Source organism: Lontra canadensis, unplaced genomic scaffold (assembly GCF_010015895.1).
Source record: "Lontra canadensis isolate GAN:19392208 unplaced genomic scaffold, GSC_riverotter_1.0 scaffold110, whole genome shotgun sequence".
Lineage (NCBI taxonomy): Eukaryota > Metazoa > Chordata > Mammalia > Carnivora > Mustelidae > Lontra > Lontra canadensis.
The window spans coordinates 2,369,700-2,385,523 of record NW_022631104.1 but is presented as its reverse complement, the minus strand read 5'-3'; the positions used below and the strand labels follow the sequence as shown (position 1 = coordinate 2,385,523).

Here is a 15,824-nt window from a genome sequence, read left to right as displayed (position 1 = left end):
CGGGTTTGGGCATCGACGTTGCGCTTCGGAGGGGAGGGCGCGCGGGACGCCCCCTCGAGGCTTCCCTCCTCCCCCTCCGCCCCACGCCCCCATGGCGCTTCCCGGCCCTTCCCACGACCAGGTCTGGAGCCTGCAGCCTCCTGCCCCCGCGGCTCCTGCCAACTCGCCCTCGGGCTGCCAGGAGCGGGAGGGCGCCGGGAGCCCAGGGGTCTCCGGGGGGGCTCCCCCTGGAGAAGGTGAAGCGGCCCATGAACGCGTTCATGGTGTGGAGCTCCGCGCAGCGCCGCCAGATGGCGCAGCAGAACCCGAAGATGCACAACTCGGAGATCTCCAAACGCCTGGGCGCGCAGTGGAAGCTGCTGGGCGAGGACGAGAAGCGGCCCTTCGTGGAAGAGGCCAAGCGGCTCCGCGCCCGGCACCTGCGCGACTACCCCGACTACAAGTACCGGCCTCGGCGCAAGGCCAAGAGCTCGGGCGCCGGGGCGCCCCACTTCGGCGCGGGGAGCGGCGGCGTGGCTGCTGGCGGGCCGGTCTGGGGCCCCGGGTTCGCGACCACCCAGGGGAGCAGAGGCTTTGGGTACCAGCCGCCCAACTACTCCACAGCCTACCTGCCCGGCGGATACGGGTGAGCGGTGGGGAGCGGGCTGAGGGACGGGCAGGGCCACTCTGGGGGTGGGGGGAGCCGACTGGGAGGACGCTCCAGTGCCGCGCTGGCCTGGAAGCGCTCTGGTGGCCCCGGGTTTCCATCCCAGCCCCGCAGTGCCGGCCCCCAGGATGTGATCCTGTTTCTAGTTACCTGAATTTCCCGTTTCCTCCCTGCTTCTGGCCCTCCTGTGACCCGGCTTCCTCTCCCTGCCCGCGGGGCAAGGAGAGGCCAGGCCCAACTCTGCCCCTTCCTGGCCTCCCGCCCCAAAAGAGGAAAACAGGCGCAGCACGCAAGCTGGCCCTCCGGAGCGTGCCCCGACAGGGCCGCGCCGCTGTTCTCAAGCTGTCCCGGGGTCTGCTCCGGACAGCGCCATCCAGTGGGGCCCAGACAGCCGGGGCCTTGTTCCTACGTTGCCCAGAGCTGGTCCAGCCCCCCCCACCTGTGAGTGGGGGGCCCTGCCGGCCCCTCCCAGCCTGGTCCAGGCTCTAACCCCGGTGTCTCTCTCTCCACAGCTCTTCCCACTGTAAACCAGAGACGACCTCGCCGTGCTCCCTCCCTCAGAGTAACCCCCGGCTCCAGGGAGAGCTGCTCCCCCACTATAGCCCCTACCTCCCCCCAGGCTCTCCCACTCCGTATAACCCTCCCCTGTCGGGGTCCCCCCTGCCCCTGACCCACCTCTAACCCCGGTGGACACGGACCTCCCAGGAAGGGCCCCCACCCCCACCCCAAGCTGCACACCCTCCTTTAGAACTCTTTTGGACCCCAGTTCAGAGGAGGCCTGTGCTATGGTCCCCATCTCCGCTGCCACCTCCCCCCCAAAACACACTTTTTTGTAGGATGAACACAGTTTTTACAATTAAACCATGTCTCGGCGTCTTTATTGCCCCGTGTCTGCCCCCCCCCCACCCCCCCCCGCAGCAGGAACCAGCAGTCTCCGCTCCCTTCCGCCTGGACCTGCCAGAGCAGGAACCGCCTCACCCCACCCTGCGGCCCTGCCTGAGTCACGTCCCCCCGCCCCACCCCCAGCCAGCACTGGGGTCCTGGAGGCCGTCCCAGCCAGGTTCGTCCCAGCCAGGTTCGGGGAGGGAGGCAGCAGCCCCAGGCCCCCAGATGCTTCCATCTGCAGGCTCTGCCCTCTAGGGCCGCTGGGGGAGATGGGGGAGCACAGGGCTGACTTGGGCCCCACAGATACCTAAACAGCTGGGGGTTGCTGCTGGAGAAGTGTGCGAATGATTAAGTTAGTTAATAGTACACGCACGGGGCCGTGCAAAGTGTCAGCCTGAAAATCCCGACGCCTGTCCCAGGATACGCATTCCCACCAAAACCCTGGCTCAAGGCTGTCACGGCCGTAGAGGAATGAAGGAGGAGGAGAGGTCCCACCAGCAGGCTGGTCCGGATGGGAACGACCCTGAGGCTGGGGGGACGACTGGAAGAGACCCCGAACCCGCTCCAGGAGCCAGCTCCACCCTACTGCTCTTTCTTCCCGTGGGCGGCCTTTGCGTTCCAGTAGAAGAGGAGCTGGCCGGCGATGAGGCCGTTACAGAGAGAAGAGACCACAAAGGTGCCCGCCATGAGGGGATCTCCCGTCTCCTGCGAGAGAGACCGCCAGGGACCCAGAAAGTGTTCAGAGAAAGGGCCGCTTCAAGCCCGCCGCTGCGCAAGGGCAGGACTCTAGTGCCCCCTGGAGGGCAGAAGAGGCGCTCACCTGAATGGAGGTGAAGATTCTGGCCAAGGACCCCGCAAACAGCAGAAAGATGGTGACGGCTGAGAGCTGGCCCGTGTGTCCGTTCCGGTAGTTGGTGGCCGCCTGGAGCAGCTGGGGGAGACGGTGAACGGTGACATCGGAATTCTCCCTGTGTCCCGTCACAGAGCTGCCGGCCCCTCCTGGTCCACCCGCACTGCCACACATGGGGCTCCCGCCCTGCACCCTTCCTTTGCTCCCAGTCCTCACCCTCCCCACGACCACCGCAGGCATGTTGGAGGCCTGGAGCAGGGTGATGAGGGCCAGGGGCGTCAGCGGGGACAGCAGCAGCAGCAGTACCAGCGCGTAACTCAATAGGAAGGTGACACCTGGGGGTCAGGGAGGTAAGGAGTCCCGCTGAGCCTCTCCAGTGCTCGGGCTTGCCCAGGCTGGAGTGCCCTACAGGGCCCGCTAGAGCCACAGCCTGCTCTCCGCTGAACCCCCAGCACCTTGCACGGTCTGTCCTCTGTAGTGCAGGACCAGGAAGCAGATGGTGACAGTCTGGAGCATCAGGAACAGGGCTTCTCCCCAAGAGCTGCAGAGTCAAGAGTTGGGAGGAAGAAAGGCGGGCCTGGAAAGAGGCAGGGAGAGCCTCCATGGCCCCTCCATCTGGGGCCACAGTTCGCTGATGACTCTCTGTCCTTCAGCACCCCTGACAGACTCCGTCTAGGTCCTGGCCATCCGTGGCGTACTCTCCTCTCGTCACGACCACAGAAGACGGCCAGATTTCAAGAAGGGCTTAAGCTTTGCCACCCTTTTACCTGCCTCGCCCTACCCCCACTAGACATGTGGACATTCACCCTTGGAGACCAACGGTGGGCTTCCTCACCTGAACGGGAAGTTGTTGGTGATGCTGTAGACCATGGTCCCCGTCAGTGCCACTAGTTCTAGCATTACTGACTGAAGGCTCAACCCTTCAGCACTCTTGGCTCTCAGGATTTTAAACACCTGCGGCAGTTTTACTAGAGACCGGAAGAGAAAGCCAGGGATGAGGGGTGTGTATCTCTCGGGAGCATACCACCCCAGCCAGACAGCGGGCTGGGAAGCCTGGACCTCCACTTCTGGTTAAGGGACCCACCCAGTTTCTTGCATCTCAGCTCTCCGCCCTCTACCCAACGGCAGGGAAAGAAGATAAGATACAAGGTACGTACCCAGCAGTGACCCAGCCACAATGCCCAGACCCAGGCCTTTGCTGAGCAGGATCTTGAGGCAGGGGACTGAGAAGAGAAAAAAAGGAGTAAACAGAACGGACGCCTCTCGAACCCAGCCCAGGGCTAAAGGCTCTTCACACTGCGGTGGGTTGCCACCGCTCCTTAAGACCTGGACAGAGCCGCACAGGGAAGCCTGGGGCTGTCTGGTGGCGGGTGCAAAAGGCCTGGGCCTTCCTGCTCCAAATCCTATCACTGTCAGCTGACTTTTCCAAAACAGGCTTTACCCTGTGGATTACATCTAAACTGCTTGGTGTGGGGGCGCCTGGGTGGCTCAGTGGGTTAAGCGTCTGCCTTTGGCTCAGGTCGTGATTCCGGGGTCCTGGGATCGAGCCCCACGTTGGTCTCCCTGCTTTTCCCTTTTCCTCTCCCTGTGGCTCCCCCTGCTTGTATATGCACACGCTCTTGGTCAAATAAAAATGTGGGAGAAAAAACTTCTTGGTGTGACTTCCAAGAGTCTCCATCGCTTCCCTTGTGCAAAGCTGAGCAATGCCCAGGAGTCCACAGATCCTTCATTCGCCTCATCTGGGCAACCCAGGCGATCCACTCCAGTTGTCTCCCGACCCATTCATTCCTGAACCCTTGTCCCTGGCCCCCTGCTCAGGGACCTCACGTTACCCTTCAGGTAGGCCCTGGCCCACACCTTCTGTAGCCCTAGGAGCTCGACTCAGTCGGGTCCCAGGAGCACACAGTGGGGGACCAGGAAGGGACAAGAGCAGGCTGCGCCGGTCTCCCACGGGAACTGACGTCTGCAGTGGGCTTCGTGGGGGTCTGCCTCGCAGACGGGGCACTGCGGGATCACCCCAGGCTCACACCATGAGCAAACGTGGAGGGTTAGAGGCGCCCCTGGAAGTGCCCCTGGAGCCCAGACTCCTCAGAGGCCTTGAAGCAAGCGCCACCTGCTCAAGGTCTACTCATCCTTTTTAGGATTTTATTTGACAGAGAAAGCAGGAGCAGGGGGAGCGGCAGACGGAGAGGGAGGAGCAGGCTCCCTGGCGCGGGGCTCCATCCCAGGACCCCGGGATCCTATCGATCTACTGGAAACCGTAACGACATATAGTCAGGCTGTGACTCTGCTCTATGCTGCTGGAGTCTTCCCATCTCTCACTCTCATAAATAAGTATTGCCGCCGCCGCCCGCCCATACAAGGCGAGCCCCCGTCTATGGAGGCCGAGACACTTCCGCACCCTCCGCAGGGACTTCCGCCCGGCTCAGCCCGGCAGGGGAGGCCGCCGCCTGGACCGCAGTCCCGCGCCACTGATGGCCGAGGGCGCTCGAGCAGACCTTTGATAGGAGGCCGAATAAAGCTCACCGTGAAGCAAGTCCCAGTGGACGAAAATTTGGTCGTAGCATTTCTCAGGTAAGAGAAGCGGTACCAGCGCCCGTTTCAGCGGGCCGTCTGCCTCGGCCGCCATGTTGCAAAACTAGCTTCCGCCCATCTCCGGGCCGCCATTGACCGACGCTGCGCATGCGCGCTCTGGGCTTCCGCCCTCCCTGGTCCCCGCTCTTTCTTGCCCCCTCCCTTCAGCAGCGTGAAATAGGTCTCGCCGAGAGACCACGTTTCGGACGCACCCTCTCTGTTCGAATTTCACGGCGTCCTCGGGCTCTGCGCCTGCGCAGTTCCACCTATCGCGCCTTTGTTTACGCTTCCAGTTCGGAGGCAACACGGAGCCTCCTGCCTCTCTCCGCGCCTGCTGCGCGGCGCCATCTTGTTCGACCCCGGACGACTCCACGTTGTTCGAAGTTGAGAGAGAAGGCACTTGAGTCTCCCGAAGGGCGTTGGGTGGGGGCGCCGTGGCTCCCTGTCTCCTGTTGTCTCGGCGTCTCCAGAGCGAGGGGCGCCGGCAGGAGCAGGACGGCCTGCGGCAGGTAGCCCCCCGGAGGCGCCGAGCTGCGCGCAGGCCCCCGTTCCACCTCCCCCGACTCCCTGGGCCTTGGCGGCTGGGTGTGCCCGCAGCTGCTGGGCCGGGACGGTGAGGCGGAAGAGGAGGCAGCAGGGGAGGAAGGCGAGCCCCGGGACCTGAGGGTTTCCTCCCACCCAGCCGACCCCTGCGCCCTCTGCGGCCGCGTGCCGAGCGAGCGCGCCAGCGAGGCCCCGGGCCCAGCAGCCCCCCTTGGGAAAGGCCAGCGTGGACGACCCCCCAGCACCGCGGAGCGATGTCCTCCGCCCCCCGCGCTGGGACTCGGGCTCCCAGCCATCCTGGGGGAGGCGGGCCTGGCGCCCGCCGCACGGATCACGCTGTCGAGCGGCCGTTCTTTGCCACAGTCAGCAAGGTCACCCCGGATGTCCGGGGACGCGGTGGTGGGGCTGCTCGCAGTGGGACAGGTCTCCGGCCTTATAGGGCCTCTGCAGCTGGAAGGGCCCGGTCCTGGCCCCCCGGCGATTGCACCGTGGGCTCCTGTGAAGTGGGGCAACCGGCCTGGGGTGGGCAACCGGCCTGTGGCGGCCTCCCGCTCCCACAAGGTACACCGCACGGGGCTGGAGGTGTGGGGCCCTGGCTGGAGGTATTCTGTTACTGGGGGAACACCGAGGGTGATTGTGGGTGGAGGTCAGAGTACCCACTGCTGCCGCAGCTGGGATAGGAGCATCCCTGGTGCAGGAGGGTTTGATCGGCGTGTGCAACCCTCCCCCGACGGCGGCGGGCAGCGCAGAGCTTCCCACAGAGGAGATCCCACATAGCCCTTGGAAAGGAAATGACCCAGGTGTGACCTTCCCACCCACGCTCATTGGCCATTGCTACCTGCTTCACCTGTGACTGCAAAACTGGTTTGGAGGGCAGGGGGCGCTGGAGCAGCCAGAGGCCCCGGAGAGAGGAGAAGGGGGGCAAGGCGGATGCAACACCAGCTGTGAACCCATGAGGGCACGTGGTCACTTGTGACCTGACGGTCTGGCTGGCTGAGCCTCAGTCCTGGACGGCGCAGAAAGGCGTGTGAGCGACCCTCAGCGGCCTTTAGTCCTGATAAGAAAGGGGAAAGCGAGGGCAGAGGTTCGAGCAGGTTTTATTATTCTGGGGCTGGGAGAGGAAAAACAGGTCACATCTAACAAAAATCTTTCTCCTCCATCCCTCCATGTGGCATTAGCTCTGCTCTTGTTGGTGACCCTGAAGGCGGAGAGGGAAGACAACTTTTGTTTCTGAGTCAGTTGAGTGGGGAGAACCGCGGGCCCCGTGGTGTCCTCTGGTGTTGGGACAGATCCTCAGAGGGCCTGGTAGGAGGGTGGGCGTCTCCGAACCACGCAGAATGTAACCAGCACCAGGGCAAGGAGGCCAAGCGCCACCAAGCCGATGATAATGGGCAGCAGGTTGAACTGGTCGCTGGGACAGGAGAAACCTGGCAGAGAGGGAGAGCGGGCAGGAATCACATGGAGGCCAGGCCCAGGAGGGAGGAGGCCTCGGGGGGCACGCTGGCAAGTGGGAGGCTGGCGCGGAGCTCCCCTAGAAGACCCTGGGCCCTAAACAAAAGGGGAGGCGGCCAGAGTCTTGCAGAGGAAGTGGGACGGTTGCCTTAGAGCCACAGCAGGCCTGAGAGAGGAAGGGAAGTTCGAGGTGTAAGAAGGAGGGTTCTGGGCCCAGGGCAGGGGGGCTGTCCGAGAGGGGGAGGAGGGGTCTTACTTGGCCCAAAGGCCCCTGAGGGAGGCAGCCAAGCAGCCTGCAGCTTCAGCCTGAGCAGGTCAAGGCGCAGAGATGGTGCCAGGGCGACACTCGCGTTTCTGCAGCTGAAGCTCTGGCCCAGGGGCGCTTGGAGAGCTCGAAGGGATGAATTCTGACCCAAGAAGGTCCATTCTGGAAGAGCGAGGAAGGGTCAGCTCTCTGTCCCTGTCCCCGACTGCTGTCCCTTCAGGAGCCCGGACGTCCAGGGCCCGTGGCGAGGGGGCAGGTTACTCACGCGCTGCCCGAGGAAAGGACACGTTGTACTCCAGAGCCACGGAGCTCAGGTAGACCGCGCCCTGCTGTGGGTCCTGGGGAGGTGACCGGGAAGGCTCAGGGCGGCCGGGGACAGCAGCAGCCTCGGCCCCGAGTCAGGAACGCAGCGAGTGCTGGGTGGGAGGAGGGCTCACGGGGGCGGGGATGAGGGCGAGGTACCTGCTCGAATCCGAAGCTGAGCTGTCCGGAGGGGAACGAGAGCAGCAGACGGGGGTGGGCGCCCTCACAGTGCCCCTCTGGCTTGGTCTTGTTGGGGTTCAGGACCGAGATGCCCCAGGCCTGCAGATGAGTGTGCTGTGAGAACACGGTTGTGCCGTCCAAGGCTCCTCACCCTCTGCACGCCCACCCCGCGTGTCCCCTTCTGCCCCGCAGCGGGGGGGCCTTGCACCCCTGCCCCTCTGGTCCTCCGCTGTCTCTTGGCGTTACCTCTCCTCCGCCCTGGGTTGGGTACACGACTCCAATTTGAATCTCGGCTTGGAGCCGGACGCAGGGCTGGGAGCCATTAGTCCAAGTGTAGTCTCCTATGGCCTCCTGGGGTCCGGGGCTGGGACGGGGCGGTGGGGGCGGGGGGGGGGGGGGCCCGGGGTGGGGGGAGCTGGTGGAGGTGTTGGGGCTGGCGGTGGTGCTGTTGCTCGTCGTTGGGTGAACTGTGGTGTTTCCATGGCTGGGGGTGGTCGGGGGCTTGTGAGTGGCTGTCGTGGGTTCTTGGCTGGTGGTGCCTGCCGTGGTGGTTCTGTGGCTCGTGGTCCCAGGGCTTGCTGTGCTTTCTGTGGCCGTCGGGGTCACCGTGAAGGACGGCAGCAGAGTGGCCGACTTCTTATGAGGACAGTCGTTCCCTGTCCCCTGGGCTTTCAGCAGAGAAGACTGGTCAGCAGCCCTGGCATGCTCCTCCCGGGCCTCCTCCCCTTGGGCCTCTCCTTACCTGCCAGCAGCCCCAAGGCGCCCAAGAAGAGTACAGCGAGCCTCATGACCGACGGGCCTCACCCGGGCAGTCCGGGTTGGGTTTGTCTGCACCCGCTGCTTGCTCAACCCTAGCCCTCTGCCTCCGTTTGGAAAAGGAGGAATTAGGATTTTGACTTCCTGTAACTCGGCGGTCCGCCCCCAGCCTGACTCAGACACCTCAGCCCCAGCCACAGATCCCTGAGTCACTGACCTTTGTCATTGAGGGGGTTGCCCTGGCTTCCCAAGTGGGAGCCACCAGCCTTCAAAAGGTCACACATAGATGGGAGTCTGGGGGCAGCTGTTCCTCAGGGAACGATGTATCGAAGTCTGCTGGAGGTCCCAAGGGATTACAAAACCCGTGGGGACACATACCCCAATGTTCTCCAGAAATGGGGTATGCAAGCCAAGGGATTGGGAAAAGGTAATTTTTTTTTTTTTTTTTTTTTGGGGACGATAGCAAGTAGGCTGGGCAGAGTAGAGCCAACCCCCTGCCAAGCAGAAAGCCAGACTTGGGCCTGAAGGCTGAGGCTTAACCCACTGAGCCACCCAGGCACCCCGGGAAAGGTTTCTATTGTCACTTCCTCTTGGCTGAGACACGTGAGGCACTTATGATGCTGCTGGCGCCTGGCGTCCAGCCCATTACAGAGCAGTGTCCCATCCAGTGAATGGGACCACTTTCTGGTCAGAAGGGAGGTGGGGAAAAAAAGCAATCCGAGGAGAATTTGGAAGGGTAATTAATGACTACTCGCTGGGAGGTGGGGAGCACAGCCAGAGATGTGCCATTAACAGGTGGGAAGGAAGGGGAGGCAAGAAATAAGAAGCCCAAACAGGCAGTTTGCAAGTCATTTTATTCAGAATTTTGTGTTTTGTTTCCTGAATCAATAAATACTATACAAAACAATGTAAAAATGGCTACCATTTTTCCTCCCCTGCTCCCCCCCACCTGGGGACAATCCCCTGCGTCACTGAACTCAGGGATTCTCCAGATTTGGTCCAGCAAATGAGGCTGAGTGACACTGTGGCCCCTTGGATCCTCAGAAGCGTTCAGCTGGGGTGGGGGAGAGCCTCTGGGGTTTGGAGGTTGACTAGGTTACGGACAGATTAGTGTTTTTGGGAGAAGAGACGGCGCCTGGAGCAAGAGCCTGCCCCAAAGAAAAGGGGGTCTAAAATGTTCACGGTTCCTTCTTTTGCCTCAAAAAGTGACATTTATTCAAAGAAAAAAAAAAAAGAAAAAAAAAATGACAAGATGTCCATCCCTTGACTCCCTTCCCTCCCCCCTCCTGCTGCTCTTCAGCCCCCCAGATTGAATCCTGGGGGGCCTAGTAGCAGGACAGCCCCTCAGATGAGGTCAGCGACATTGAGGGGCATCTCCTCGATGGAGGTGTTGTAGAAGGTCTCGATGTCTCGCAGAGTCCTCTTGTCTTCTTCTGTCACCATGTTAATAGCCACACCCTTACGGCCAAATCGTCCCCCACGACCGATTCTGGTGGGAAACAAGGACATCTCAGGGTGAGGGAGGATGAATGACGGAAAGGGAGGAGGAAAGAACTTTAGCTCAGGGCAAGCTGCGGGAACATTCCAGATCTACGCTTACCTGTGGATGTAGTTTTCCCTGTTGGTGGGAAGGTCATAGTTGATGACTAAAGAAACCTGCTGCACATCGATGCCTCTGGCCTAGGTCAGGGGAGAGGACGCGTCAGCACGAGCGCAACACAATCGAGCCGGAGGGACTGGAGTGAGTGTAGGCGGCCAAAGGCAGGCAAACGAACAGACGTGCCCTGTCCCCGAGCAGCCTCAGGCACGCCAGATCGTCTTCCAAGTTGCTACTTTCCGGAAGAGGGGCATGAGCGGGCCCCCTGGAGAGGGAATCAGCTTGGACTTTCCCTTTTTCCTCCCTGCCCGGCGGCTGCCCCCCACTCACCAGCAGGTCAGTGGTGATCAGCACTCTGCTGGAGCCCGAGCGGAACTCCCTCATGATAACGTCTCGTTCCTTTTGGTCCATGTCTCCGTGCTAGAGCAGGAACAGAGGGGAGGACGCATGTCACGGGCCCGCGGGCGCAGGGGAGCAGGTACCTAAGGCGCGACATGCCAGGGACACGCACCATGGCGGACACGGTGAAGTCCCGCGCGTGCATCTTCTCGGTGAGCCAGTCCACCTTCCTCCGGGTGTTGATGAATATGACCGCCTGTGTGATGGTCAGGGTCTCGTACAAGTCGCACAGTGTGTCCAGCTTCCACTCCTGGGTGGGGGAGGGGAGACCCGTCAGGGGCTATACCCAACTGCGCCCCGCCGGCCCGCCTCCTGCGCTGGGCCCCACCTCTCGCTCCACGTTGATGTAGAACTGGCGGATGCCCTCCAGGGTCAGCTCCTCCTTCTTGACCAGGATCCGGATGGGGTCCCTCATGAACTTCTTGGTCACCTCGAGCACGTCGGAAGGCATTGTGGCAGACAGCAAAACCACCTAACACAAAACAGCAGTCTTGGGGTGGGGGGCCTTCACGACGCTCGCCCCCCTTCCCGCGGACCACCTGCAAAGGAAGCCGGTGCGACCGCTGAAGGGGAGACCCCAGCGTTCTCAATGGCACCCCTGCTGTCACCCCAAGCACACGTCGCACAAAGGCAGCCTCGCCTTTGCAGCGGGAGCTCGGGCAGCAGCTGCTCACCTGGGTGTTGCTGTTGAGCTTCTGGAATATGTCGTAGATCTGGTCCTTGAAGCCGCGGCTCAGCATCTCGTCGGCTTCGTCCAGGACGAACATCTTGATGTACTTGGGAGCTAGTGAGAGAAGATACCAGCAGACCAGAATGAGGGGACGACAGGAGACTTTGATTTCCCGATGAGAAACAAGGAAGGGACAAGAGTACTGCTCTCAGAAGATGAAGGCTGATCCTCCGCCCGCGACCCGCTCAGCCAACTGGCAGCCCCAAGAAGCAGAACACTCCCCCAGGCTCGGGACGGGAAGCAGGCTCAGATGACACGCATGGGCTCATCACAGAGCAGCGCAGCCCGGCATGGGGGGCCGGGGGGGGGGGGGGGGGGGTGGGGGACAGGACTCACACAGATATCTGCGGTTCAGCATGTCGAACACCCGGCCCGGGGTGCCCACGATGATGTGCGGAGCCTCCATCTGCAGCTTCTGGACCTCGGCGCGCACGTTGGTCCCCCCGATGCAGGCGTGGCAAGAGGCGCCCATGTAGTCTCCCAGTGCCATGACTACCTTCTGTATCTAGACCCGGAGACAAGTGCCCGTATGTGAGCTGCACCAGAGCCAGGCCCCATTGAAGAGGGTCAGGACGAGACGCTTACTCTCCAACCCAGACATGGCGCCGTTGAACTCACTGCTCAGACAAGGAACGGACAGATGCTTCATTTAAGATCACGTGCGTTAAGCGGCAGGCTCAGGGTGTGAGCTGCGTCTGGCTCCTATGAACACAAGGGTTCACAGTAACCCCCTTCCTAGGCCACCAGCAACCCATTTCGTCGGGTCTCGTAGCCACCAGTCTTAGGAACAGAAGGCCATCAACCTGCATCCTAGCGAACTCTGGCCACACGACCTGTGCTGGGGGCATGTGCAGTTTCTAGAAAAGTATCTTCTGCACACATAAGGTCTTTCTAGAGTTCTAGAACTCTCCCTAGCCTGCCGTACCTTATCTTTGTTCAGTCAGCACAGAATCACCCTGACTTCTCCACGCAACTTTTCTAGTGAAGAGATTACCGTTTCTGACCCTCCCTCCTCCAAGAGCCAGAAAAACAGTCTACCACAAGGGTTTTATGTGCCCCAGGCATGAAACAGCTCTGGCCACCAACGCAGGCATCAAGCTAGGATGAACAAAAGGCAGCGCGTCCACTATGTCCCCAGCTGATAGGAGCGCACCACCACTGCCGAGGTGTCTCTCTGCCCATCGCCAGGGGCTCTGTTCATCAAACAGCCACCAAACCTGCCCGGCCAGCCAGGCTCCACCTTTTCGTTTGACTCAGGAAATGGGTGGAGAAAATAATACTTATTGTGTTTGGGCAAGAGAGGGCTTATAATTAACCCCAAGAGCGTCCAGATATCCCGGAGCCCTGACTTATTTCTTCACCTCACGTGCTGGCCCCTCTAGCCGTCCCCCCAGCCCATGCTTCACTTCTGATGAACAGTGATCTGCGGGGAGCACACCCCTCCCCGTTTTCTGATGATCATTCCTAAAGCAGCCCCTCAGAGAAGAGGGAAGAAGCGACATGCTCACCTGCTGAGCCAGCTCTCTAGTGGGCGCCAGGACCAAGGCCTGTGTGGCCTTTAGATCTAATTCAATCTGTTGCAGAATCGATATGGCGAAAGTGGCTGTTTTCCCCGTCCCAGATTGGGCTTGAGCGATCACATCATAACCTAAACAGAGCAGCAGAATCGGACATGAGCGCGTATCTCAGGATCAGACCTTCAGGGCTCTGCTCCACCAGCGAGCACCCCACAGAGCTGCGGGGCGAGCGTCAAGTGCTTCAGACTTCACCCTGGTGCTGTGCAGAGCTCACGGGCAACAGCGTGAACCAGACCAGATCACTAACTCCCTCAGTACTGCACCGAGCTGGCGTAGGAACACAGATACGAACAGTCACGAGCTGCCTAAAACACCACCTTACTGAAATCACACCAGCAATCCGTGTGTCCAGGGCATGAACCAGACATGGGCACAGACCAAAAGCCGAGCTGGGATGAACAAGGAGTTGCTCTGTCCCTAACTGATATGAGACAAGCACCACCAACCAGGTGCCGCTCTACCCAGGTCAGGGACAGTCCAGAACCTGTGCTGGGGCCGAGTGCGCTCACCCTTGATACAAGGAAGAATGGCTCGCTGCTGGATGGCAGAAGGCTTCTCGAAACCATAGGCGTAGATGCCACGGAGAAGGGACTCGGAGAGATTCATGTCATCAAAGCTGTCAACGATCTCATTCCAGTTGCTCTGTGGGACAGAGAGTTTCCAGTGGCAGGAGAGACCACGCGGTGTTCCAGTGTGGAGAAGCAGTCCTCATCCTCACTTAGAGTGCCACAGCCCCCGTCTCTCCTCCCGCCAGGGAGGCCAGGTGGGTCCCAGACTCAAGGCCCAGGAAATCCCCAGACGGCGCCAGGCCGCTGGTAAACCAGAGAGCGAACGGTGCAGAAGACAGAACTCAGACCTAACGGACTGCTATACGCGCTCCGGGACGCAAACACTTGGAACAAATCCCTGGTAAGGAATCAGGACTGGGGTGGGGGCGGGGCAGATCTACGCGGGCAGGGGACATCGGCGCTCCCGAGACCAGGGGACACCGGTGGAGATCGTCTTTCCCAGAAACAGGGACAAAGGCGCAGGAGTCCCAAGCTCACCTCAATGACGCCTTCGGGCTCCATTCCATCGGGGCCATTGTCTCTGGATCTGTTGGCGGAAAGGAGAAGCCCACTGAGACGGTGAGAAACCCTCCCCGCGGCCGGCTGGCCCGCACCACGCCGTCGGCCTCCACTCCCGCGCCGACCCCGCAAGCTCCCCGGGGACACAGCCCTTCCTCCACCGAGTCAGAACGCCGCTGCACTCCCGGGCCCACGTGTCCCGGGCCGGGTAGCTCCGAGCCCGAGCGCGTGCGCCTCCCCCCCACCCCCGGCGGCCCCGGCGCGCCGGAAGTCCCGCCCCTCACCTCCCGGCTGCGAGGGGAGGACATCCCCTTCCCCCCACGTCACTCCGCCCGCGTCCTCCCCCACCCCCTCCAGCCCGGCTCCCCCCCCTCGCGGTGCCCGGATGTGGGAGGCCGCGGGCGGTGGCGGCCTCGCGCACAATGAGCCCCAGCCGAGCTAGCGAAGGGGGAGATTGCACAACACTCAGAAGCCAAGCGGGCTGGGGGAGGGGAGCCCCTCGGGCCGCCATGTGCTCGCTCCCTCGACCACCCGGCGGCGTCTCCCCCCGCCACGAACAATCCACAGCCCGCCCGCCCCCGTCGCGAAATGGCGTCGCCCTCCCATACCTCAGGCCGCTCACCCCTGAAGGAAAGTGGACCTGCCCATCCGCAGTTTGCCAATTGCCCGGCTTGTGCGGCAAAATGGACCCGCCCGCCCGGCGCCGGGTAGGCTCCCGGTGCCTCACGCGGCCGCTCCTCGGGGTCAGGCTCGGTCCTGGCCGTCAAGAAAACCAGCACACTGAACGGCCGGCTTCCTCCGCCCCGCCCCGGCTCTCCGCGCGACCGAGCGCCCGGCTCGGAGCACCCGGGCGCCCCTCGCTCCGGCGAGTTGTCCTGTCGGAGCCCCCCGGAACCCCGAGCGCGCGCGAGCCCTCCCTCTGCCGGAGAGGCGTCCGAACCCGCCGGCCCGGGACAAGCGCGCTGGCGGCCGCCACCGCCGCCGTCCCCCACGCCGGGTCGCGACCCCGCCTGTCGCTCGGGCGCCGGAGCCTCGCGCGCTGTGTCGGGGGGGTGGGGTGGGGTGGGGGGATCGGCCTCCCGGCGTGCCTCGCATGCCGGGCCGTCCCCGCTCGCCGGCCAGGTCCCGGCCCTGCCCCCTCGACCCCCGGGACCGGGCCTCCCGGCGTGGCTGTCCCGCGTAAGCCCGGGGCGGGGGATGGGGGGGTTTGGAGGCCCGGGGCGGTGGGGCTCGGCTGCCCCCACCCCCTACCCCGCGGGGCCCTCGGAAGGGAGCAGCAGGGCGAGTAGCCCCGATTTTTTGCAAAAGATTTTCTTACCGGGAATCCTGACTCGCAGACATGATCCTTAGAAACTAGGGCGGAGTGCCCGCCTATCGACAACTTATAGAGCGCCCGACCCCGCCCCAGCCATCGTATTGGCTTGGCCGCCTCGGCCCCGCCTGCCGGCACTCCGCGACTCAGCGTGACGTCAGCTCGCAGGCTCTCCGGCTCGCCACCACCATTGGACAACCTGAACGCCTATCCAGGCGAGGCCCCGCCCCACAGCCCCATTGGCTGCGGGGCCCGCCTTTCTCGCCGGCGCGGAAGTGACATACGGGAGTCAGGCCTCGAGGCCTGGCAGCCATCTTGGGGCCCAGCGCCCCTACACGTGCGGAGGCGAGAGCGCCCAGGTCATGTGGCCTGGCTGGCCCTATCGCGCGCGAGGGGCGAGGCTTCAGCCTCCAGGGACTTCCGGGCTCCCGAGACCGCCGCTTCCCTTTGCCTCTGCTGCCGATGCGCGCCGGACCCACGGTGTAGTTTGTCGCCTCCTGCCGCAAAGGTAGCCCGGACCCCGCCCCGAGCCGCTGCGAGTGTGCGGGGGACGGTGGAAACCGGAGGCGCGTTGCCGGCCCCGGGCAGGGAAGGGGAGCCCCCGCGCGCCCGGGGGTGCTGCCGCGAAGCTCCCCCATCCCTGCGTTCGCGCGCGGCCCCCTGCAGCCCCGGCCTCCCCGCCGGGGGG

At 62.8% G+C, this 15,824-nt stretch overlaps 4 protein-coding genes and 4 non-coding genes across 8 annotated transcripts; 1 reads left to right on the top strand and 7 right to left on the bottom strand.

The window, feature by feature from the left end:
* Positions 1–71: 71 nt before the first annotated feature.
* SOX15 (SRY-box transcription factor 15) lies at positions 72–1,356 on the top strand. Its single transcript, XM_032839864.1, is given in 3 exon segments — positions 72–205; positions 207–625; positions 1,159–1,356. Coding segments are annotated over 3 exon segments (702 nt in total). The 5' UTR covers positions 72–91; the 3' UTR covers positions 1,328–1,356.
* A 610-nt stretch (positions 1,357–1,966) lies between these two features.
* Positions 1,967–5,068, bottom strand: MPDU1 (mannose-P-dolichol utilization defect 1). The gene is made up of 7 exons (XM_032839974.1): positions 4,908–5,068; positions 3,539–3,604; positions 3,217–3,349; positions 2,837–2,922; positions 2,598–2,716; positions 2,352–2,462; positions 1,967–2,236 (listed from the first exon to the last, which is right to left on the bottom strand). The coding sequence occupies exons 1-7, from the start codon at positions 5,008–5,010 to the stop codon at positions 2,114–2,116; spliced, it is 741 nt and encodes a 246-aa protein (XP_032695865.1). The 5' UTR covers positions 5,011–5,068; the 3' UTR covers positions 1,967–2,113.
* A 1,508-nt stretch (positions 5,069–6,576) lies between these two features.
* Positions 6,577–8,599, bottom strand: CD68 (CD68 molecule). The gene is made up of 6 exons (XM_032839978.1): positions 8,441–8,599; positions 7,945–8,366; positions 7,678–7,797; positions 7,481–7,553; positions 7,207–7,377; positions 6,577–6,925 (listed from the first exon to the last, which is right to left on the bottom strand). The coding sequence occupies exons 1-6, from the start codon at positions 8,484–8,486 to the stop codon at positions 6,792–6,794; spliced, it is 966 nt and encodes a 321-aa protein (XP_032695869.1). The 5' UTR covers positions 8,487–8,599; the 3' UTR covers positions 6,577–6,791.
* A 1,032-nt stretch (positions 8,600–9,631) lies between these two features.
* On the bottom strand, positions 9,632–15,232 carry EIF4A1 (eukaryotic translation initiation factor 4A1). Its single transcript, XM_032840098.1, has 11 exons — positions 15,143–15,232; positions 13,804–13,852; positions 13,267–13,399; positions 12,689–12,828; positions 11,517–11,685; positions 11,125–11,234; positions 10,779–10,922; positions 10,563–10,700; positions 10,382–10,471; positions 10,055–10,134; positions 9,632–9,943 (listed from the first exon to the last, which is right to left on the bottom strand). Exons 1-11 carry the CDS (start codon positions 15,163–15,165, stop codon positions 9,799–9,801), a joined length of 1,221 nt encoding a protein of 406 aa, XP_032695989.1. The 5' UTR covers positions 15,166–15,232; the 3' UTR covers positions 9,632–9,798.
* Positions 10,198–10,339, bottom strand: LOC116856628. The gene has a single exon (XR_004380606.1). It is a non-coding gene; the product is annotated as a small nucleolar RNA SNORA67 (small nucleolar RNA).
* On the bottom strand, positions 11,325–11,457 carry LOC116856623. The gene has a single exon (XR_004380602.1). It is a non-coding gene; the product is annotated as a small nucleolar RNA SNORD10 (small nucleolar RNA).
* On the bottom strand, positions 12,229–12,373 carry LOC116856621. Its single transcript, XR_004380600.1, has one exon. It is a non-coding gene; the product is annotated as a small nucleolar RNA SNORA48 (small nucleolar RNA).
* On the bottom strand, positions 13,098–13,232 carry LOC116856620. The gene has a single exon (XR_004380599.1). It is a non-coding gene; the product is annotated as a small nucleolar RNA SNORA48 (small nucleolar RNA).
* Positions 15,233–15,824: the final 592 nt, after the last annotated feature.

What these genes read in the sequence shown, in the direction of transcription:
- MPDU1 (XM_032839974.1), bottom strand. Translation starts at nt 5,010, where the DNA reads ATGGCGGCCGAGGCAGACGGCCCGCTGAAACGGGCGCTGGTACCGCTT. An exon ending in CAGAGGACAGACCGTGCAAG is followed by an intron (nt 2,717 to 2,836) that starts GTGCTGGGGGTT and finishes CCTGACCCCCAG; the next exon opens with GTGTCACCTTCCTATTGAGT. An exon ending in GAATCTTCACCTCCATTCAG is followed by an intron (nt 2,237 to 2,351) that starts GTGAGCGCCTCT and finishes TCTCTCTCGCAG; the next exon opens with GAGACGGGAGATCCCCTCAT.
- CD68 (XM_032839978.1), bottom strand. Translation starts at nt 8,486, where the DNA reads ATGAGGCTCGCTGTACTCTTCTTGGGCGCCTTGGGGCTGCTGGCAG. An exon ending in TCAGCTTCGGATTCGAGCAG is followed by an intron (nt 7,554 to 7,677) that starts GTACCTCGCCCT and finishes TCACCTCCCCAG; the next exon opens with GACCCACAGCAGGGCGCGGT. An exon ending in CTCAGGGGCCTTTGGGCCAA is followed by an intron (nt 6,926 to 7,206) that starts GTAAGACCCCTC and finishes CCTCTCTGCCAG; the next exon opens with GTTTCTCCTGTCCCAGCGAC.
- EIF4A1 (XM_032840098.1), bottom strand. Translation starts at nt 15,165, where the DNA reads ATGTCTGCGAGTCAGGATTCCCG. An exon ending in AGCCCGAAGGCGTCATTGAG is followed by an intron (nt 13,400 to 13,803) that starts GTGAGCTTGGGA and finishes TCTGTCCCACAG; the next exon opens with AGCAACTGGAATGAGATCGT. An exon ending in ACATCAACGTGGAGCGAGAG is followed by an intron (nt 10,701 to 10,778) that starts GTGGGGCCCAGC and finishes TCCCCCACCCAG; the next exon opens with GAGTGGAAGCTGGACACACT.